The 24144-nt window shown below is 38.1% G+C and overlaps 1 protein-coding gene across 5 annotated transcripts in view; it reads left to right on the top strand.

The window, feature by feature from the left end:
- Nucleotides 1–24144, top strand: part of RAPGEF2 (Rap guanine nucleotide exchange factor 2) — a 192712-nt gene that overhangs the window by 20730 nt on the left and 147838 nt on the right. The window contains exon 1 of one of the 5 annotated variants that reach the window (XM_062573813.1): nucleotides 22089–22107. The exons of the other annotated variants lie outside the window; for them this stretch is intronic. Coding sequence (XP_062429797.1) covers nucleotides 22105–22107 — 3 coding nt within the window. The 5' untranslated portion in view covers nucleotides 22089–22104. Of the gene's footprint in view, nucleotides 1–22088; nucleotides 22108–24144 lie in introns of those variants that run through there. 5 annotated transcript variants of the gene reach the window in all.

The raw sequence follows: 24144 nt of genomic DNA, 5'->3' as shown, positions 1-24144 counted from the left end.
AGACCCAAGAAAACAACACTGTAATATTTTTAAGTTATAAATTGTGCCATATTGCAAAATACTGAGACTTGTTGTGTGCTGTTGCTAACAAAGTATATATTGTGCTGAATTGAAGACAGAACTCTGGAAACGGATATCTTTGTGAAACCTGAAGAAAATGTTTTCTTTCAGATTTATGTAAGCTGCTTATGCTGCTTAACCCTTTCAAATTTGAGATGTATGTAGCACCCCCCAAGAAACTTTAAATGTTCCATTTCAGGAAATGAAATATAAATAACCTTCTGTAAGAAGACTGAGAATTCTCTAGTTAATATAAAATTCTAGTGGTAGAAACTGGAACAGCAATATTTTCAAGGCCCGGAATGGATTAAGTGTGAGTCACCAGTACTAGTACACCTCACAGGTTTTTGAAAGATAGTTTTGATACCTGATGTCTTTCTGGGTGACTAATGCTAGAATAGTTGCAAAGATTGGAAGCCGACTCGGCTACTTTGCAGATTCTGGTGGAGATGGCAACAGTTGAGAACCTTTTCTCTGTATATTTATTTTCTTTCATCTGTGCCTGGTGAGGTATACTTAGTGTTTTCTTGGCATTATTGCCCTGATGACATTGCTCTCTTAATGCTTTGAGTTTAGGACCAGCTCCTGGAATCATCAGGAAGGGGAAGCTACTGAAAGTTTCCAGCTTGCTAAGTGGAACTGAGTATTTGAAGCACAGCACTGTTGTGCCATGATTTTCCCTGGAAGTAATTCCTCAGTGTGACTGAAAACGTACATTTATTTATAAAACTCTAGTATTCTGGGAGAGATCACCCAGCTTCCTGTGGTCAATACTGTAAGTTTATATAAGAAAGAGTTGTATATCACTTAGAAAATTCCTTGGTAGTTTTTCTTGATTATTTATTATGTTTTCTTTCTTTTTTTTTCTTTTTTTTTTTTTTTTTTTTGAACTCTTCTTCTTGTCTTCAGACTTTTATTTATTTAAATTCTGTTATCTACCAAAATTTTAACTAGTGTTTCTGTTGGGAAAGATAAGTGTGGGTTGAGATGGATATGGTTATAACAGCTTTTTGTTTGGATTTGCATCTTTAATACTTTACAACAGTGGATAGGGCTGTTAAAAAAAAAAAAAAAAAGTTAATAAATGATTTAACATACACCAGTATTTTTTATTTATACTTGCATTGATACAAGTGGGGTATTTCTTTTGAAACTCTTCTGCATAGATGAGAGTAAGCTACTTTTAGTCTGTGTAATAAATAGCTGCCTGTCAATAGTTGAAATGTGTCGTTTATGTTGCTAGTGATTTTGAAAGCTGTCTCGTTATATTGTAGGTCACGACTGCAGAAAAATACCTATTCTGCAGTGGTGTGTAGCTGTTGCATCATTTAATTAAACTTGCTTATTTGCTTGAGTTCAACAATATTTCACACTAGACCAAGAGACCTTAAAATTTTCAAATGAGTTCTGCAGATAGAATACTGATGCTTCCCTTTTTCTGCCTAAACTTTTTCTAAAATATGTCCTCAGTGAGGAAATAAATCTTGCTACAGGGAGTTGCATATCTCTTAATCTGAAATTTGGTTGGCAATATACTTCAAAACACTGTCTGTGTTTTAGTTAGGTGTTCTGTGTTTTGGGCATATGAATAACTGGAACAAAATTGACTTTGTGACTTTGAAGGAGGCCTTATTTTCATTGGATAGAATATATTTGATTTCACACTATTATGTAAAATGCAGTATTTGACTGAAAGAAGTGATGCCAGTTCACTTGTGTAGCAAATATGGATGGAAGTAAACACTGTAAAATAAAAACACAGGTGACTTCTTGTTTTCTAGGCTTATTAACTTGCTATAATGTCTTTATACCAGTAACTAGTAATTTCAAAGCTTGCAATACTAGTAATCTCTTCTAGAAAAAGATTTTTATGTATTTGTAATTCTTTCATTGTTTAAACTCATAAAGAATTTGAAGTGTAATGATGCACTCTAATTGCCAGTGTTGTGGGGAAACAAATTAGTAAAAGTTTAATATTATACTGTAATTAAATACAAGTTAACACAGTTATCCAAATGGAAGTTGGGTGTGTTATTTGCTTGCCAAGTTCGAGTACTTAGTGCTATTGTTTTTGATGCTGACCTGATGATAAAGGCCTCTGTTATGGCAGCTCCCTATGTTTAGTAGTTTGGGAGGCTTAGCTAAAATCCCATAGTACTGAAATGTTTCATTATACATGCTGCTTATTTCCAGTGCTCTCCTAGGCATGGAAGTGTCTGAGGGCACACGGGCTTATTCACTGTCCTCCTCGGTGCAGGGGCTCTAGACAGAGCTCCTGAAACCCCTCTGTGTCCATGCAGCACAAAGACTTTGCTCAAGGCTTTCATCCGATAATGTGCATTTTTCATGTGTGCACCCTTAAATCTTATTTCTGAACTTACTTACGAAAAGTGTTAGCAGAGTACATAAAATGCAACAGGCTCCCTAGTAATCTGTGCACAAGTTTCAGGTTGGCTATAAACCTTTAGTGGCCAGCTGCTGTGAAAGAAGGCACAAGAATTTCTTTTAAGTATTTGAATATTTGAATTCTACACTGTGATTACATCAATCTGTTAAGCAATGTTGTTAAGAAAAAAAATGCATATACAGTTTTTATGGAGTAATTAAATAAGGTCTAGGAAAAGATAGCCTTCCTCAGTACTGGTTGTGCAAGCTGATTTAGTTTGAAATTTCATTTAGTTTTTAAGAGGCTTTTGTGTTGCTTGGTGTTGGTCATATGAGCTATGTGACTGCTCAGATTCTGGTTCTAACAGTATACATTTGGCATATCCTACCCTTGTGCAATGTGGATTCTAGGTTTTTGGTTGGCACCTTGTGTCTATCATATTAGTGTCTGAGCTTTCCCTAGGAAACTTGCAAAATGTGTGTGTTTTATCTCTATTTCTGTCGTCCAGTGTGGATGTTGTGGGCAAAGACATATAATCAGGTGCTTAAAGCCTGTAGTTTAGGGGCTTTGCTTTCATGGCCTTGCTTTATATATGCAAAAATATGTAAATATAAAGATTTGACTTGCTCTAAGAGAGAAAAGTGAAATATTTTACCCCAAACGAAACAAATGAATAGTTTGTGCTTTCTGAGTGAGCTTAAGAGCTCACCTTCTCATTCTAAAGGCCACTAATCAAATGTCTAACTTAATGACTGTTCTTTGTCATGAAAATGTTTTCATATTGTTGTGAAGTTTTCTAAAAATAGAATGACCATATCCCTATATTTTTGTGCAATTCTAAACAAAAATACATCCTGTTGATCATGTAGAAATATCCAGTGGATATCTAATTAAAAAAAAAATGCTATTTTCTTTTCTGGAAGATTTAGAGGTGGGGTCACTGATCAGGAAGAGATGTTTGCAAACAGGAACTCCATGATGTCTTCTGGAAACAAAGACCTGTCTTTCGAGAAAGCGGATTTCTTTCATTCTGTTTATGTTTATCTGAACCTTGGAACACCAGATAAGTTGAATGGAAAATAATGTAATCCAAATGAAAATATCTATCTGAAAAAAAATAGATACATGTTCCTCATTTCTGGGGAAAAGCTCAGCAGTCCAGGAGTCTAATGTGCTGAGGCAAAATGAAGTTTATCTCAGTAGTGTGCAGATGTTCTAGAAGCCATAACTTGCTCTAGGCTGTGTTTATGCTCAATTTTATACCCTAGCTTTTCATCTTTGCTCAAATCATGATTTTTTTTTTCAAAAACAAAAAGCCCCAAGCTTGCAACAGTAGATGTATTTATTATATTTTCTTTTATAAAGGCCTAATTTCTTGTATGACTTGGTTTTTTTAAATAAAAACAGTTAGCTTATTGTTGTAATTGGTAACCATGGATCCTGCAGAAAGTAGAGGGGGGTGGATAAGTTTCCCAATGAACATATGATCCAAATAATGGCATCATTAAGAACTTACTATTGAATATACAGCATGGTTGAGGAAGGCGGGGACATGAGTAAGCAACAGTGAGCAACAAGTGGAAGCCTGCAATACGCTGGAAGGCCGACTGTAGTGTAAACAAGGGAAAAAAGGCACATACCTGCGATGAGGTATTAGAGAGAAATTGGAATCTCAAAGTGTAGAAAAGCTGTTGGTATCTGGTACAGAGTAATGAGGCAGATGAAATGCACAATTCTAATACTACACTTCAGTATATAGAAACCACAACTGTCGTGCGGTTTCTGACCCCTCTGTTGGAGCAATTCGCGCACACACACAGAAATAAATTTCTATGGAGTAAAACAAAAATGACCACTGAATCTTGGCCCACCCGAACAAGTTCTTATCAGAAGTATTTTACTGATCTATAACCCTTCCTGAAGGTAGCTTTCAATGGTTTGTCTAGCTCTTACTCACCTAGCTTGTCTTACAACTTTATTTCACTTCTCAGCTCCTCACCATGACCCTTTGTCTTTTTTGACTTGGGAACATACATTTGGCATAACCTAGTTGATTGTTCTTGTAAGCTGTCCATAAATTCCTTCTTTTGAAATTAAAGGAGGTTAAACATGGGAATGATTAATTTTTGCTTGCTTAGATATTACCTTTGCATAACTTGGTGGGGGAGAAAGGAAGAAGGAAATATGGGTGTGATAACTTGCAAGTGTTTTCAGGCCTTGAATTTGGAAAATTGGCGTCGTGTGTGTGTGTGTATGAAAGAGGTGTTCATAGTATCAGTGGAAAGGAGTAGGAGGGGAAAATGGAATAGAGTTTTCAGAAAACATATTTCTAATAATGAGAAAGTTTCCTGAGGGAGGTCATCAGAAACTGCACTGAGTCACTTAGTGCTTGGCTGCGCAAGGTAGCGGGGATGTATGGTAGAGAACATATGTATGCGTATGCTAGCAGAGGATGTGCCAGTTGACTCAGTGGTAATCTTAGTTTTTCTGATTCATTTTTACAGCACAGCTGCTGTGTGGGACTTGCTGCCATGTGTGATTGTTGTCTTATTTATGAAGTGCAAATGAATAGAATTCTTCCTTGGTTGCAGTGACACAACTTAGAGATATTAAATGATAATAGTTTGGGTAATAGCTTGATAGATTGACAGAGATGTGACTTTTTTTTTTTTTTTCTTGAATTTTAGTCTTTTTTGCTACAGCAAAAGACAGCTTTCATGCATCAGAAAAGTACGGTGAACAGAAATTATCCTTACACTGAATAAATCTTCATGTGATCTCCTACCCTAAATCCTCATTTTGTCTACCTAGTTCTGAAGTTTTGAAGAGCGAGATCATAGAATATGATAGCCCCGAGGGCACAGGAATGCGTGCTTCTCTTCCTCACGCCCCTACCCTGAAGGTTTTGCTATGGTAGGAATTCAGAGAAGTTTATTTTTTATGAACCAAACAAACAGTTGTGATTTTTCAGATTATAGTAGAACTTGGGAAAAACTGAGATAATAACGTTTCTCGTAGAACTACTGATTGTGGGTAGTGGGATTTGCCACTGAGTAGCTATGCAAAGGATAAACATTATGCTCTTAATGTCAATGTTTTTAAAGCTGGATTTAGTGTGGACACAAGTTAATGCTGAAAAATGAGTTTAATACAGGAAATCCTGTTTGGGTGCCACTAGGAGGATAACAAAGGAATGTAGTTCAGAAATGAACTTACTTGGCAGAAGTGACAGCTGGTTTTGGGCCCTGTTGGCAGATATTTTGATAGCTCTAGCTGGCTCTGGCATCTTTTTTTATTTTTTTCCTCTCCTGTTAATGTTGTGGCTGCTATCTCTCTCTTGTCTTTTCTTGTATTAGCTTTTTTCTTTTGGAGTGCCATTTTTCATCGGTTCCATGGGGCACAATTACATAACTGACTACTGATGTTCCATACTGCAGTATCCTATGAAATTGAATGTATAGGACTAATGTCATCTTATAATACTGAGTTGACGTTTTCCTTTCTCTATCCGTTCCAGTGTATGCTTGTTGGGTGTGTTAACTGGAGCATATGAAATAGATGCAGAAGTAATACTAATAGAAGTGTAAGCTCCTGTTGAAATGATGCTGAACTGCTGTGTCTGATGTGCATCTGAAAAGGACTACCCAGAAGGAATTCAAGGAAGCTACTAGAGTGGTCTGAGGTTGGAAAAATCTACATAAGAGACTTAAATTTTGCTGCTTTTTCCAAAAGCATTTACTTTTGGGAGAGTGGAAATCTGTAGTCTAGTAGAACACCCGGTACAGGGAGACTGCAAGTTACATTGAAGAAACTGAAAATCTGAATAATTACCAAGTTTTATTAGCAGTAAGTGCTTTAGAGAAGGGAATATCTGGGAACTGAGTGGATTCTCTTACTTGAAATCATAGGTTGAATACCATTCTTAAATAAGTGGAAATAGAAGCTATACATCTGTTACTGTGTGTGGTAGTATATGATCTGCTTTACGTAGGAGGTCAGGTTGGTGGTTCTGCATTTAAAACTGATAAATGGAGAGGCTGGGAATTCCATATATAACTCTTTCTAGAATGTTTTGAGCTATCCGGCATGATTTGGTTGCTGTCCAACTTTATGCCGTAAGGATTTTTTATGGAGATGGATAATTGTATGTGGTGTATGTTATCTTGATGGTGTAGCATTAAAAGAATCTTTCAAACTACTAAGGTCTGTATGGCTGTCCACATCACCCGGTGGAGTCTGGTTTAATGACTGACTCTGCATTAGAGTCCTTTTAAATTTCTCTTTGGGTTAACGTGGAATTACTCGGTGCTTATTATATGAGCTTTTATTAGCAACTTACTATTTCAAGTATAACTTTATTTGGTTATGATAGCTTTTCTAAGTTCACTCTGTGTCTGGTCCATTTTGTAGGTGCAAAGTTGTGAATTTATACATCTATCCTTCCTTCTTTTTTCTCTTAAAGGCCTCTGTTTATAACACAAAAAAAGCAGTTAGGTAACTTGTTAGTGCCAAGATTTGTCAGCTGTAAATTGCTGTGAAGCATGAGAACTAAATGGAATTGGGTAAATGCTCCAAAAATTGCCATTTTTCTGAATTTAATCTATTTTGTCTTTCTCATTTAATTCCTATGAATGAGAGGGCTACCTTCAAATCTTGACTTGCAATCAGTATATTAAAAAAAAAAAAGGTAAATCAACAAAGTAATCTTTAAAGAAAATATCAGACTTTTGCTTTCTTGTTAATTGTGGTGAGTTTATTTTATGTGGAACTGCCCTGGAGGTATTAGTAAAGCAATCCTACTTCCACTGTTCTTCGTGTACTGACCGTAAGGATACAGTAGGTACTGTACAGATACTTTATTTATTTATTTATTTTTAACAACTGTTGCTAGGTAATGTTTGAGCTCAAGTCTATGAACAAATTGGTATTAAGAACCATTCTTTTGTATCAGTGTTCAAAAAACAAATTATGTGGGCAGCTTAATTTTTTTTCTCAGAAACTAAGGCCTGGCCCTGGAGTCTACAGTGTTTTCCTGGTCTGTTCCCCTATTTTTCATTTTTCTTGACATAGCAGAATGTCTACAGGCACCTGTGTGTTTTCAAGCTAGGAAACAAGATCTTAATACAACAGTAATCAGTTTTAAATTCCCTTGAGTCAACTTTACTAAGCACAACAGTGGTGGGAGGAGGAGAGGAAGAGGGAGAAACAATAACTTGTACCACCCTAATTGAGCAAGAAGTTATGGTTGCACGCAGTTTTCCAGGAAAACCCAAACCATGGGTGAAAACCCATGACCAGCATGCTGGTCTCCAGAAAGTGCAGTGAGGTTTTTGCTTCTCTTTTAAACTGTTTTAATTCAGTGAGCTGGCTACTGTCTGAAGCTTTATTTTGCTCTGCGGGCAGCACCAGGTGGATACAATTGACTTAGGGCAGCGTGTTTTGAAAGGCTAAATGGCAAGAAGAGACAATTTACCTCTGGGCAACTAGTGGCTGGTTTCTGGGGCACAAGTAAAGGCAGAGAAGACTCTGTCTCAGAGGGGAATAAGAGCTCCGATTTCTGCAGCTCGGCTTCTGGAAGGCAGCGATCTAAAGTTAATCTTGTCTTCTTCCTTCTCCCGATTTGTGTGCCATGAAGTAGGAGGAATAATAGGGAAGGACGTGTGCCACAGCTGAGATGACTGTCAAAGATGTATTTAAGAGAACTCAAATTACTGGTTTTTTTGAGTCCTGAAAGCAATTAAAATGCCAGGCCTGGTATTCAAGCATGAGGAACTGGGGATGTAGCTCCCCTTAGTAATATTAACTTAATAAATGTCACCTGACACTTGAGTGTAACCCAAGCGTCTGTCTGTCATTGATTCGTCTGCCTGTCCTACTTCATAAGCTGCAGGCAAGTAGAGCAGCTTGGGACAGACAGTAGACGGGGACTGTGACGAGCGAGTGACAGCGCTGTGGGAGGAACTGTGAAACGCAGCTTAGGAAATTGGCCCAACAACATCCTGGCCTGCAGTCAGCACCGTTCGGTTATCGCTCACAGCGTTCGGGCGTTGTGCAAGCTTTCTAACTCGGCTGTTCAACAGCAGCCGTAATTTAACGGACCGAAGCAGCCGGCTATAAAACCCTCCCAGTTTGCGCAGAGCAGGGCGCTGGGGTGTCCAGTGGTACTTCAGAAGCAGTGGATTGGCTTCTCTTGCTTGTGCAAATACCAGTTCTGAAGGGAACTGGAGTGCTCGGATGAAAAGCCCTCCTTCGCATTCCAGTCTGAGTGGCTTTCAGCGCTTAAGTTTTTACAGTACTTGAAGGGAAGCGTTCAGGTTGCATATAAAATATTTTTAGCGTTACTTAAATAGCTTTGTTTAATTCTCAAGCGATTACCTAGCACTTCTTGGTATCAGTAGGGATTGAACTCGCTGTGTTGTAGTGCTTTGACATAGGTGGTAAAATGCATGTGTGCTCTTCCCGTTCCTTTTTGTTGTACAGTGAGAATAACCTACAGCTTAAAAGCTAAACATCCGAAAAAGCTCAGTAACAAATGGCAGAAGTCTTTCTACCTTCTCCGGCCTGTGTTTTCTACTAGAGGGAAAATGGTTGATACGTTAGTGACTCTTTGGCTGCAGCAAGCTCGGGGAAAGAATGTAGCTTACTGCTGCTCAAAAAATAAATTTAACTCAGTGGAATTTCATTCTTTCATAGGCCTCTCCTTGCTTCTGACCTCCAACAGAATATTCTAAAGCTTTATTTAGTTTATGTTAAGAAGTAATACAGAATTTGGAACTTACTCTTTCTTTAGAAGTCACTAGTCCTTTAAAAATGATTTATGCAGATGTGCATGTGTAAACTGTAATTGTTATCTTATTTTTGCTGACATAGGCACAGTATTGCCATATCTAAGCAATCAAAAATCACAGGACAGGCCTCCCAAAGTATGATACTGGGTTATAAATGAAATGGGAGGAGAAAGTTTCTGTTTTTCTAGGATAATACCCTTGAGCCATGTTTTAGGAACATAATAGAAGAGACCTCTGCGTGAATGAATTAAATGTGTGCAGTTGCAGGTTGTTATGCAGCTGTGTGTTTCCTGAACTTTGTATTCCTTTCCAAACTTCCAGTGTAATGGTGCTTGTGTTATTACGCCATCTTTTTCTTTTAGCTCTTTTCCTTTGTGTTCTGTTTACACTCTTAATTATTTCTACTGAGCTGCAATTTTCCTAAACCTCTTCTGTTGCCTTAACATACCCAAATTTTGGGGGGATCCTTCACCGTTAAATTAATTTCTTAATTTCTTTCAGTGTTACCTGCAGCTATTCTGATTTTGAATTATTCTCCCTGAATGAAATGGCTAGATAGGAAGGATTTCGAGAGTATTCTGATGAATAACATAGTTCTTCTGTTATCTTAGAACTTCGCTTTCTAAGCTACATTTGAGCCTTTGAAAACCATCGTTTTATCAGGTAGAAAGCAAGTATTTTTTTTATTAGTACTTAAATAATCTACTTTGCATTTTGTATGTCTTTTTATGTAATTAAAATTCATCTGTTTATGCATGCTTTGCCCTCCTAGTCTTGTACTGTTAGCAGCTTTCTTTTTTTTTTGCTTCTCTACAAATAGTTATCTTCTCAAGCTTTAGTAGCTTTCAGTATTGTTGTATTCAATATGCTGTTCATTTATAAATATATAATCTTTCAAGTTTTTTTTCGTTGTCAAAGAAAACAAATTTTGGATCAAAACAGATTTTTGGTTATACTATTGCCTGTTTGTTGCAATGACTTCTATTCTTCTGTTTATAACCTTAAGCTTTGTTCAAAACCCATATATGCTTGGAGATGAGAATAGCAGTTTAAAAGTCTGGTTTCCTAGATTTCCTCTCTAAAGGAAGCTACTACACTTGCTATTTTGGTGCATGCATATTTGCCTGTCACTTAATAAATGTACTGGAAATTCTTGCATGGGTAATCTGTTGTGTCTGAGTATTGCAGGATGGAATTGATCTGTTCCTCTGAACTAGTGTATTAAACTTTTTCCCTTTAACTTGCATTTGTAGATGGCAGTTTACTTTTCCATATTCCCTTTGCCACTGAGCATTCTGGTTTTGCCTCTAATGTCAAATGGTACATTTTATTCTTCACTATTTTATAAAGATACGGTTTTAGAGATAACACCTAATCTCCACTTGCACTTTTTTCAGAACTGCTCTGTTTCTTCTTTCCTTGCTCTCTGCTGATGTGGTTGAAGAAACATGGGATGTTTAATTTATCTTGCAAGCTTTAGTTCTATTTGAAAGCTCCCCTTTCTATTACTGTGCTTCTAGTGTCAAACTGGCTGCTGTTGTGGAGTGGGGAACGCTGAATTCAGAATAGCTACAGGTTACTGATTGGCAAGGGGAAAGAGAAGGGGGAAAAGGCCATGGAAGAGAGGAGACAAGTGCTTGTGAGTGTGGTGAGAGATTAAATGCCTGTCTGCCAAGATTTATGTTGTCATCTTAATAATGTGCATTTAAGACGTTGCTATAAAGAGTGGAGTTGAGTTGCGAACTGCCTTGGTAATGTCTGAGCAGCAAAATGTCGTCTGTAAATGAATGTAAACACGTGAATTCTGAAAGTAAAACAGCCTTCTTAGCGGAGAGGAGTGAAATCAGTGTTTCTCGTTCTGTTTTTGCTATCAGACAAACTTATTCCCTTGATCTGTGGCTGAATAAATGATCTGAATGCATCTGTGTATACCTCATGTGATTGCATCAAAGCTTTTTGAACTAGGTGCATTGCTTGTATTTTCTTTTTAATAGCTATTATTATCTAGCACATGTTATAGACAAATTGTGCCAGTGTCGCATAGCAAATCTTGTAGAGTAAGCACTGGTGATGCCATTTAAGCATAGTGTAGGTTTGTTTACACAACTATAAAATTCTACATAAAATAAAATGATTTGTGGATGTTTACTTTTTACAGTTTATCTGGTAATTGTCCAGCTCCTGGCTGGGTAGGTAAAGAGACTAATGTGTAACTTGCTTGTTAAAAATAAATGATGGTTTCTCTTGAAGAAATGATGGTAAAGTTCATACACTTAATGTTGAAAAAGGGTAACTGCAGTTAACATGGTGAATGTAATACATTTGTAACCTTTGTAGTGTCAGGCTCAGAACAAAACCTTGAATTAGCTCAGCAGAAAGATTTTTTTTTTTCTATATAAGATTTTTATCACCTTTATCAAACAACCTTTTACCAAAACCCACTCCTGCAAAATAATGGGGAATATAAATCCTAGCATTTTTTATTCATAATCCATGCTTCAGAAGAAAAACGAAATCTGAAGACTTGCAAAAGTCTATTTGGGAGATAATCTCTTCTGCACAAAAATAAAGAAAATAAATTAGTGTCATAGCAAAGGAGCAAAAAAAAGAGCAGTTTTTATTCTCCTTCTGGAATAAAATTTTCTCTTTGAATAATTTTGGCCCTTTAAGATGGACTTACAGCTATTATTAAACGATAAATGTATAAAAATGTAATTGGAAATGTTTATTCATTCACCACAAGTACTGTAAGGAGTTGTGGTGCTAACAGTCTAATTTGAGTACTGTTAATGCATTCAAATGTCAAATGTGAGTACAGAATAAATTTGACTTGAAATGTTGGTACTATTTGGGAGGGTATAGAGTGATATATGCACTTGTTTTAAAGCAGCATCAATAAAAATATATAAATCTAAAGGACTGGCTATACATAAGCAAGCCGTTTGTATCATAAGGGACTTTGTGGGGTAGTCGTGCGGAGGAGGGAAGGAAGGATAGTGGATGACTTTCTTACTTTGCTGTGGTACTTCTGAGAAATGAAAAGTAGGGAGATGCTATAGGTCATGATCTTTCCCAATCATATCTTTTTTCACGGTGGAAATGTTCAGGGGGTAGTACTGATGTAGCTGTTCTTCCTAAACGTTTGTTTTGCTGGGAAGAAGGGGTTATTTCCTTATGCAGTAAGGAGGCTACGTCCTTTCTACCCCATAGTTTTTCTTCTTTTTTCTGTGCTACAGATGACCTGCTCAAACTCTCCTACTCTGTTTTGAGTGACTCGTTTGTTAAGAAGTTAACTTATTATTGATTACACACTTACCATCTGAGTCTGTTATAAGCTGAGGTATGCTATTTTTAATATTTGGAAGCTATCTTATGAAGTTATTAAAATCCTTTAATTGATTGGTACATATAAGTTATTTTTAAAAAAAAAAAGAACTTTAAAAACTATAGTCTTTCTGAAAAATGATTCAAGAACTTAAATAATTCCATGTAGAATCATGTAATTGTAGCATGTCATCTTATAAGTTAATAAATGGATTAACCTTTTTTTTTTTTTTTTTTTTTTTTTTTTTTTTTTTTTTTTTTAACTGTTGTGGCTCCAGATGTTTGTAGGCTTGTGTGACTGGACACAAAAATGATTTTTCAAATGATTCTGTCTGTGACTAAAAGGGAACTAAATCATCAGTAGTCTGAGGCTATGTCAAGTGATGCATAGTTTATTTAATTTTGAACCAAAGCTTGTTCCTCAATTTGATTATTTGTCAGAGGGGTAAATGTGTGTGGAGGCAGCACAATTTGTTATAAACAATCTTTGTTGCTTTTCTTTAATACAAAAACTTGAAAGTTAGCTATCCAGAGAGTAATGTAAAACATTTAATGAACACTGAGCTTCCCTTTGGCGTTCTTGATAGAGGTCACATTCCTCTGCTGGGTACAAAGGAAGTCATTAAGAGATGTTGGAAGTCTGTGGCAATACTGAATGCAGAAGTAGGATTTTCCTGCTAGTAAGCATAAAAAAGTAACTTTCCTCCAACATAATGTATGTAAATTTTTGAGATTAGAAAGCAAATGAGAGTTGTGTTCATAGTTGTCACACACCTTTATTAATAAGGTGCTTGAGCAGGGAGGTGGGACTAGATGATCTCCAGAGGTCCCTTCCAATCTTTCCCGTTCTGTGATAATAAAAAAGCTAGTCGTTTTTTAAGCACATTCATTTTTCTGTTTTGCTTTTACTTTGTCAGAAATGCTTATGTCTTCCATCTGATGGCTGTTTCCTGCTTTTGTTGCTTAAAGATTCCTAGTTTCAGAGGCTACTGCCTTAAATGATGTGTGTTAGAGTGTTTAGGGAACTCTCGAGCTGAACATGTGGTACCCTTTGTAATATACTTCTGCTGTTCTTGCTTTTCTCGCTGGTTCAGGCTATCTCTTTAGAGATCATTTTAATACAGCTATAAGTCTCTGGAGCAGGAAGGAGTCACACTTCTCCCCCCCCAAAAAAAACAACCAAGCAAAAATTCTCTACCATCAGCAGCTCCAGAGTATCACACAGAGCAGCCAAATTTTAGCTGTGGACCTACTATGTAACTGGTCCAATACTGTTGTCTTACCATACTTCCTTGGAGGAAAACATAAATTTTACTCTTATAAACTAAGGATGCTGATGAAATGTCTTAAGTGTTTCTAGTACAGTTTAACTGATAATAGCAATAATTTAGATCAGTCGTTGGTGTAACTTCTTACTGTTGGTATCATTAGAAAAAAAGTGCATCACAGAGCAAATCTTGGACATGGATCGGTGAAGCTTTAGGATCTGTGATGAAGGCAGTGATGTTTTTTTCCCTTTTTCCTTTTCTTTTATGGATCCCCTGCTACTTATGGCACTGGGATCTCTCCTGGTCTCCTTGAGATGCGGTTTGCACAAACTGGTACTGAAGGTGCTTGGATTTGCTCTTCCCTCCCGACTTGCCCAGTCATTTGGGCACTTGGTGCTTAGCACAGTAAAGCTTTGGGTACCTACTGATGGTTTGGAGTGCAGTATAGATTAAATCCTTCCTAACTCATTCTGCTTAGAAAATGAAGCTTTTTTTTTTTTTTTTTCTTCGTTGGCCAGTAATGCAGGATTTTTTTTACTGTGTTTCTACTAGTGCCTTCTTGAAAATATTTCAGCGTGTTTAAAATCTGAGTAAATATGTATCGTTAGAACACCCAACTAAAAGAAATCTTAATGAAATCTCAGATTTGCCCTTTCCCACAGATGTTTTAAAATATCTTTTGACATACTAAATTGGTATGACAGCTGTACAGACTGCTAAATGAATATTAAATTAAAAACCCAGTACCACTGTTTAGTAGCTTCCTTGTCATTACTGTTCAGGTTTGACTAATGTAAATAAGCTGGAGTACATTGAGGTGACTTGCAATAGTGTTTTTCTTAATGCAGATCTCTCCTGTTGTTTGGGTTTTTTCCTCCTTTATAAGATGGAGGACCCTTCAATTCAAAAAAAAAAAAAAAAAAAAAAAAAAAAGGAAAAAAAAATACACCTTGGCCCTTGCTTTTAATCTTCTCCTGTAGCTGGTTGCCTGCTGAAACAATAGCAGTAACATCTGATACAACAACATCCTATTTATAGATGGAAACAGCTGCATCCTCTGTCTTTGCGTGCAAGAAACCCTATTGTTTTCAGCTCGCCAGGTTAATGAAACTGTGGGAAAACGGAGGCCTCCTCTAAAGGTAGTCTTAAGGATAATTATTTAATGCTAAAAGGAAGGGAGGATGTGGGCTGATATGGCTCCCTCTAAAGCTGAGTTAGGTGTGGTGTTAATGTAGAAGTTATCAGTACTGATAACACAGGCTGTAACATAGCCATGAGGCTAGGAAATCCCCCCTCCGGGGCTGGTGACCAGCTGGCCCCTGTTTGAAACTGGAGCGTGGAGTTTGGGAGCTGTAATAGCTTGCTAATCCCCCTGTTGTCATCCTCGGTTTTTGCCCCAGCTTGCCCTAGTTGGGTGCCCTAGCTGGAAGGGTTTCTCTCGTCCCATAAGTGCCCCTCGGCTTGGGGGGCAGGGGGGTGCTGGGTCCCTTGACATCTGTGGAGGAGCAGCCGGGAGGGGTTGCGCTTCCCAGTTTTGTTCGCCCGTTCAGTGGTGCCGGTTTCTGGACTGGACTGGAGCACGTGAAGCAGGGAGCAGGGTCCGGGGCGGTGGCCGCTGTCTCTGCATCGCCGGTGCTCCTAGGAGCTGGGAGGGACGCTGCTAATCTGCTTTATGCTGTAGGCATGCGAAAGCACTGCTAACTGGAAAATATTAGGTGGTAGGCACGTTACGAGTGCATTAAGTACGCTAATCTGCCATGTGATGTTTGTGGATAGTCGTCAGATCTCAGGACCTTGCCTTCTTTTGGCTCAGCCAGGTTGAGCTGATGAGCTTTTTGTAAGCTCAGTGGGAAGCTTGTGTCCTAGAGTTGTGGGTTTTTTTGTTTTTGTTTTGTTTGTTTGTTTGTTTTTTGTCCCTATTAAGCGATCATGATAGTTTTTTTGGGATAAACCCCCCTTACCTGAGTTGTGAAATATATTGAATGACTTACCTTTTAACAGTTGTGTGTGTGTGTGTGTGTCCTTTTTTTTTTTTTTTTTAATTACAATTAAAATTGGCTTCGTTTTACTGATTTGAAACATTCTGCTGCTCTAAGACATGGAATCTTTTTGCAGAAGGGCTAGGAAAGGGTTTTAGTCTTTGGCATCCATTCTTGATGTTTAAGTATAAAAATGAAGTTATTTTACTGAATAGCTTGTTACTTGAGTTAAAGTATAATATGTTTATAGTAATTCTTGGCTTTTAATTTAGCTCTACTGGATAGTTATTTTTTTTTAAAATGAGGCAATTATTTTATGAAAAAGCAGCAGGGTAGTATCTTTTTTCCTTAGAACATATTTTTTTCTTTAGAATAAACCATTAGTATGGAAATCTTTTGCACTGTTTAGTTCTCTTGAACCTTATCTTGTTGAAAATCTTTTTGTAATTAGTAATCTTTAGTAATCTTTTAGTAGTAGGCTGCTTTGTTGCACAGCTTCTTTGGTAAATAGACTAATCTCTAGGTCTTGTGACTGTATTAAACTTGCCCCGTCGCTTAGGTTTATTGAGGGATTTCTAATAATTAGGGCGTCTTTGTGCTTGGTCTCAAAACACTTACTGTTTTTCTTAGAGTTTTAATGGTGAAGTAGGAAATGGTGAAGACAATGAGATATATCAGTAGCAAGAGGTCCTTTGGTTATTTCTGCTCTCTGTGTAAAAATCTTATAAATATTTAAGTAGTTTCTGAAAGATACTGACCTTCAGATACAGAATCTTCTGTAATCATAATAACTCAACAGCAGTATTAATGTGTTCATGTGTGAGTTGGAAAAAAAAGAAAAAATTTGAAAAAAGTGCAGACATTTCTGTGAATGAACGGATGCTAGGTTAAATGAAGTATTTTCTCTTTAATTCAAAAAAATTTTTTTACGATAACATTATTATGTAGTGGCATCTATGACTTTGGACAATTATGCAGTATGATTTCTTACTATAAAACTTATCATTCTTTATCAAGTGAGTTTGAATTGCCTCCTAATGCCTTTCATTAATATAAAATCCTTGATAAAGATTTTGACATCAGAACTGGATGTAATGAGGCAGTGCAAAATTTCTTCTGAAAAAATGAGTTTTTGACCATATATTTTTTTTTTTGTTACAAGTCTGTTTCAATATATCTCTTCCATTTTCAAAATCTCACTGTTACTTCAAATGCTAAAATTTTAGGAGGTTTTTTTTAAGTATTGAATAACAAGTTCAAGAACCCTTTGTTTGCTCTGCATGTTGCTGCCTGCTGAGGGTTTTTTTTTCTTTTTTCTTTTTTTTTCCTTTTTCTTTGAGTGAATGGTCTACTTACAAACCTTTTCGGTGTGTGATGTGTGGTGGTGTTTTTAGCAACGTAAGCGCTCAGCAACAAAGCACACTCCAGGAGTTAGTCTGGATGCATGTGAACAATGTCAGCGTTGTAAATGCATTCCAGACCTGTTAGACCATCCTCTGCTGGCCTGAGGTCAGAAATAAAACGCATTCGTGGTCATAGCCATATTAAGCACTTAAACAGCAGGCTGTTCAAGTGAATGAAATGCCATTTACCATAAAGGGTAACAAGAGCATTTTTTTTGGTTTTAATTTGATTAAGAGAATGAGATTACAGCTGGAAAATTGTCTTGTCAGACAGCCAAATATTGGCTTCTTGGTCTTCCACTGCCAAATGATCAGGCTTCTCCTCCCTCCCCTCCTTCTGCTAGCTCAGTGTAAGTGCCAAGAATGAAAGCTTGGGCTATTGATTTCTTTTTGTTTGTTGGACAAAATACTATCTATCAAAAGATCTAAGCATTACTTCTTCCCCCCCCTTTTCTCTCCTCTCTATCTGAGAATTTGGGTTGGCCATTTTTCTCATTTCACCACCAAGTTGTCTTTTATTTGGAGGTGATTTAAAACTATATTTCTAACACGAAAGTGAGTAGAATATTCAGATTTGCTCATGTACAGCTTTTAGTAATGAAAGAAAACCCAGCAATAAATACTAACTTCAGCTTGGAAAGCTTGGGAAGGCTGAACTATTGTTTCAGGTCACTTGCTCTGGTATGAAGCCCTTGACAGTTTTTATCTTTTCAAAAAGAAGTTATTCTGTGAGTGTAAGAACATGTATAAATATTTGTGTCTTCCTGTGTTTGATGTTCCTAATTTGTGCCCTCTGTGTGCTTCCAAGCCCTTTTGCTTATGGCTTCCTGTTTCTTTGCATTTCTTGGTATCTTCCCATTCCGCTGTCAAATTGGGTGAAAGCTAGCCGGTGGGCTCAGAAGTGAGGAAAGAATTGACAGACAGACATACTATGCGCCAAAGCCTCCTTTCTTAAAGAAAAAGGATAAATGTTGAAAATAAAGATGAGGCCCATATTTGCTTTGTGTATGTGCCTTTTAAAACCTAGTCCTTTATGCCAGTTTTAGCTGTTACTATCTCCTTTTCTCTGAATTGTCTTGGATCTTTTTAGGTTAGGTTTTGTAAATATTACCAGCTTTTCTAGAGCTCTTAATAGTGATTTTTGTTCTGCCATGGTATAAAATCTAGCTACAAAGCAGATTGTCTTTACTGATAATTCATCATCTTTTCACTGAAATAATTTCTGTAATATCCTCCCCCCACCAGGTTCAATTGAACCAAAAAGAGAATAATAATTTTTGATTTTTTTTTTCAAAAGTCTCTGCGAAATCAAAACTCTTGCAACTCAGGTAGCTTGTTAATCAGACTTGTGTTTTCTTCTTTGAGTCTCTCTCTTAATCAGCAGTGAAAATGGTTTTCATTTCTCTTCCCTTGTCTTCTCAGGAATTCCCAATCACTTGGGGAAAAAAAATGGTTGGCTTTAAATGAGTTTCCATTGTTAACAAATGAGAACATACTGGTATCACAGTATCACAAAGTATTCAGCTATTGCCAAAGCCTAAAAAGGAGAAATACCTAAGGATCTATTACACAACATTCATTGTGGCTTTAAAAAAAATCATTTGTTCAACTTTTTGGAAATTCCCAAGAACTTAATATTTTTGAAGTAAATCCAGGAAGCTCTGTGAGTACAGCACAAAACTGACCTACAGACTGTCTCTGCTCCTGCATGAGTGTAGTTCCATTCCAGAGTCTGTGGGCACTTTTAAGGGTTTCACGTGATGTGGTTAAGAGAAGCAAGTTCAGCTTCGTGATTTTCCCCTTGTAACTGCGCGAGAGAAGATTCTGCAAGGCTTACTAACTCTTTCCTTCCCCAGTCCATGCTCCTCTCAGTAGTTAGCAGCTTTCACCCTTGTTCTGTTTGCGCTCCTGCAGAAGAATCTTGAAACTGGGCTCCGTCTACCTGGCTAAAGACTGATAGGGACACGTTGCCTTCCTGCACCCTCATGTTGTCAAGGCCATTCCCCCAGATACCAAAGGAACTGCTTCCTGCCCCCTGTTACGGATATATTATTGACTGTAAAGTACCTAGGGTTTTTTTTTTTTTTTTTTTTTTTTTTTTTTTTTTTTTGGGGGGGGGGGGTTTGTTTAGAGGCTTTTGTTTAGAGGTTTTTTCCCCCAAACTGGTTCACCAAGGACTAATAGTCCTTATATATGTACTTCAGTGGCTGACTGTGCTTTGGATGTGCACTGTGTGTGCCCGTAACTTTAACCTAGTAAATAGCTAACACCTAATAGCTAACACCTAATAGCTAACTTTTTACTTCTTTCTACGCTTGTATGTTCTGTACGTTCACAGTTTAAGTTAATAATTTGAGGGAGTGTGCATTCTTACATTCATTCCCGAGTTAAGACTATTTTTTTAAAAGCCATCAGAAACAAAAATCTAGATATCTTTAGAAGGAAACTGCCCAGTAATTTCAGTTTATATGAATGGAAATCCTTGACTACTTGATATGCTACAATGAAAATGAAATATTTTACTGTTAAAAAAAAAATTGCTATTCTTGATTGAAATTCTTTCTAAATTCATTCATAAATCTTCAAAAAAAGAAAAAAATCACAAAGGAGTACAAGTCAGTGGCAAGAAAGTGTGAAATCATCCTCTAGGGGAGACAGCTGTACAGGGTCAGCTAGATCATGACTATAATGTTGGAGAACATCTGGCAAATCTTTCTGAGGAAACTTGAGGAGCAACTGGGCTCTGTCAGCCCGGTCTTTCATCTATACAGTACTGACCAGAGCAGAGGGGAACGTTTGCCTGTGCTGTGTCAGTATGTAGGTTGACATCTTAATGTGGTCTCTGGGAGATCACAGAAAAGGTGTCCTGAATTTCCTGGGTCAGAACTTTGATTTTGTGAGGGGGAGGCAGGCAGGGACACTAGTGGGCGCAGGTTTCCCAAATTAAATGAAGTGAGCAATTAGGATTTGGCTAAGAGTGGAATGCAAAGCAAGTGATAGCAGCCAAAGTACTACTGCTTTAGAGCAGCGCTTCTGAGCACTGTTTCTGTTTTGCATGTCTGACCTGATGTTAATCCCTATAGATGTGAAGTCAAGTATTCTGTGAACACAAGTAGTTCAGATCCATTGCGTGTGACAGTGATCCAGAATCAAATCTTACTGTGTTTCTAGTCTGTTTAGTTGTGAAAGAACAAAATCCAAGAATAAGCAGCGTAATTGTGGTGTTCTGCCCTCAAAGTAGGGAAGAGAATGGTGTCTGTGGGATCCCCTGTTTCTCTGAGAGTAGCCATAAAGTATAAACATAACTTTCAAGAAAATTGTTCAATTGCTGATTGCTTTAACAGAAGCATCGAGCCGAGGTGCTTGTTCTAGAGCTCCAGACTGCCTTCTGTACCTTCGCAACTGCCAAAAACCTTTAGTTAAAAGTACATCTGGAACCTGCGTAGAATTTTTACCAGATTTTGCTGGCCATAAAATGTGTGGGGCCTTGGAGCTACTGTTACATTTACTCAATCTTGTTTTAGTATTTGAGACTGCCAAGAGAGGTGACATTTTTTTTTCCTTCTCTTCTAGTAGTTATTTAGGGCTTTGTGTTTCCTCTGTAGCAGCTGCTGGGAGGCCACTAATTCCTTTTTATGGTGGCCATCAACTGTATTTCTGCTCGTTGTGGCTAAATGCTAGTATTACTCAATTGCAGAAGGGAAAGTAGTAGAAAGTTAATAGACTAACTTCTTTGAATTAAGGATGAGGGGGGAAAAAGACATTAGATGTACTTGCCAATCTACAGCAATTGCCAAGCTCATGAAAGAGCAAAATAGCTCAAGTCTTTGAAAAAGTGGAAGTGGTGTAATGGTATGAACAGTGGTGGTGAGAGGAAGGCGGAGGGACTAACATACCGAATTTAAAGCTGCTTTGTGACACAAGTGATATAATGCATGGGCCCTGTCCCTAAAACAGAGGATTAGGTTATAACTTTAAGATGCTGTAGTTGTATTAACTATAGTGCATGAAATGTTCACAATTTATCTACTCTTTCTTGAAGCAGACAATTTACCTGAGGCCATTTAAAATCTGACAAGCAAGCCACCCTTTGGATACATTGGACACTGGTAGTAGTAATAATCATGCTCTGTGTAAAATGTAATTAATGAGGTGGTTTTACAAGGCACAAATCTCATGTGTTGGATGTGTTATCTGTATTACACCTGCTGGGATGATCACTCAGAGGAGGGGTCATGTGCAGCAGGATGCTTTAGCTGAGACACAGAGCTTTGGGAGGGTGTGAGGAATGCTCCAAGGCAAGCTTGTGGCAGCTTTGGGACAGTATGACTAACTCCAGAGCCATGTTTCGAGTCCTGGAGGTGCTGAGCAGGATACGGAGACGCTTTGGCTTTCCACAGTTAGTTTCGACTCAGCTCTGTTGCACTTGAGCTGAGTCCCAGTATGGTCTGCAGCTCCCCCCCCCCCCCCCCCCAAGGGTGCTGATGGCTTTTTCTGCCAGCAGAGAAGTGCTATTTAAATGTATGGAGACTGTTTTGGGTATTGTACTGCTTGTGCTTGAATGAGCCCTACCCAGCTGGGGTGAGTAGCTCTATAGGTGCCAGCCCAAGGCTAGTGGAGGCCAAAGCTAATAAGCCCGCCGGGCTCTGGGTTCCTCTTGCAGAGTGCTGGAGGGCTGGACGTCGTCCTCCCAGCGCTCTGCAGCCCTGGAGCTGATGTATCTTGGGCACTGTGCCTTGTTTTGCAGGGCTGCTCTGCCTCAATGTCACACTGTCACCAATGTTCTCTCTTCCCCCGTGCCCAAAACTCAAGTGCTGGTGAGTACAGAGCAGCCACAAATCCCACCTGGCACCCCTGGAATAAACCTACTGGGCTACCAGCTGCTTTCTGGAGGAGATGGTAATGCCTCTGCTTAGTTCTCCCTAACTTTTTTGTGGTCTGTATCATCATAAGCCAGGAAATGTTAGTGGCTGTCTGAAATCTGCCACCCTTACGTTCTTGCGCGAGGCTCAGGAAAAGGAGTGGCAAGATGTTTCTCTCTCTCTTTCTCGTTTTAGGACATTCTAGGCCTGTGCAAACAGGTAATTAGTATTAGTCATGTTGCTTAATGCGCTCTTAGGAATGTTTAGATACTGATGTGGTGCTTGAACCTATTTAGGTTTGGATGGCTAACAGTATTGCAAGTGTTTTTGTAGGGCACGATGGTAGGAGAGAATGCACTTATCGTGGGTCAGTGCTTTGGAGAGGGATGTGATGTTTTACTGTGATGCTTTGACTGATCTGTTTTGAGTTATTTTTAGCATTAAAAATAAATTGTCAGACTTGACAGTACATTAGTAACTTGGCATGTAAGAAGTCTGTAATAAAGAATGTGTGTGCTTTTGATATGTCCAATTTTGTTTGTCGTTAGAAAGCACGAATTTAAGCTGCAGTAAAGGTACATGTTCTGTGTTAAAATACTTGTTGCTTATCAACTGAGAAGCAATATCTTAAGATCTGGTAAATTGATGGCTGTCATATGCTCAGCCTAAATCAGTTTTCAAAATAACTGGTAGACTTTTCCCTTCCAAGGATTGATTTTAAAACTTTGCAGATAATGAAATGTAAGATCAGGGGAAAAATGCGCAGTTATGAAACCAAGGGTATGTGTTTCGTTATATGCAAGGAGTTTAGTGTTATCTAACTCTGCTTAGTTGACGTACACTAAGCAAAGAATGTGACATATGACACCACTCTGAAAACACTATGAAGTTTTAAGACCAGTTTCCCTTTATTTTGGGTTGGATTAAGATCCTGAGAGACTGCTCGCTGCTGTCCTGCGGATGGGGTTTTCAGATGTCTGATGTTCAGTTTCTGTTCCACAAAATTGCCCATTTGTCCTTTGACAGCTGCACCACCCACTGACTTGTAAATGTCAGCACGAGCTAGAATTTGAGGGTCTGGTGGTGGTGTGGAAGCTCATATAACAAATGGGATGACATTGTTGGGAACTTAAAAAAAAAAATCAGTTGTGTCATGACAGCTGGATATCTTGTTAAAAGTTATTATAAATTAAAGTATCTTGTTAAGCAGAGTTTGTAGAGCACATGCTGTCATTGCAAATGGGTTGCCTTATGCTCTTGACTAAGACTCCTGCAGTCACAAAGAAACAGTTGGTAATATCTCCAAGTGAAAGTTAGTCCATGCAGCCAAGTATTTGTACACAGAAGTTGCTTTAGAAGTACGTGAGCAAAAAGAGAATCAAGGGTATTAGTAAGCAGTTGAGCTTCAACTGTTGATCAGGTTATTAGACAAAAAATCCAAGGCCAGCTATGGCAGAGTTTACCAGAGTAAGCAATAGATATGATTTATACACAGCTTTTCCTTTGTGGATCATGTACATACGAACTATCTCTGTAAATTGTGGTGCAAACAGAATCACAGAAGTGTGATTGTAAAACACAATGTTTTAAAGCACAGAAATCTAGACTCAAAGAATATAGCTGTGAGGTCTCAGTTTTGAGCTCTCTGACATGAAGTGAATTTAGCTGGATCCCTTCAGCACATGTGATGAGATAAAGGGACTTCCAGGCGCTGAGCAAAGAACTATCTGGGGCTGGTGGTGGGGAATGCTAAACACAAGATGTTTCCACACTCCCCTTGGAGTGCAGTTTGACAGCCTGAATGGCTTGTTCCCCAAAAAGGGAATCTGTAGAGGCTGGCAGGGTATTCTGGTGATGTTTTAGCACACAATTTCTCTCTTTTCCTTTAAACTTCTGCATTCTTTCTGCTGGTTTTCCCTTTTGGATAGTGTCAGGCATAGACTGGATCAAGACAAAACAAGCCCTTTCCGTTAAAGGCAGTGAGCTGGTGTTCAGCTGTTAGGATAAAATGCCGTGTTGGCTGAAGGTGCACTGTGTGGCTTCACCGCACTGCTGTGCAGCGCAGCCAGAGCAT

Source organism: Rhea pennata, chromosome 4 (genome assembly GCF_028389875.1).
Source record: "Rhea pennata isolate bPtePen1 chromosome 4, bPtePen1.pri, whole genome shotgun sequence".
Lineage (NCBI taxonomy): Eukaryota > Metazoa > Chordata > Aves > Rheiformes > Rheidae > Rhea > Rhea pennata.
This window is presented reverse-complemented; position numbering and strand designations above follow the sequence as displayed.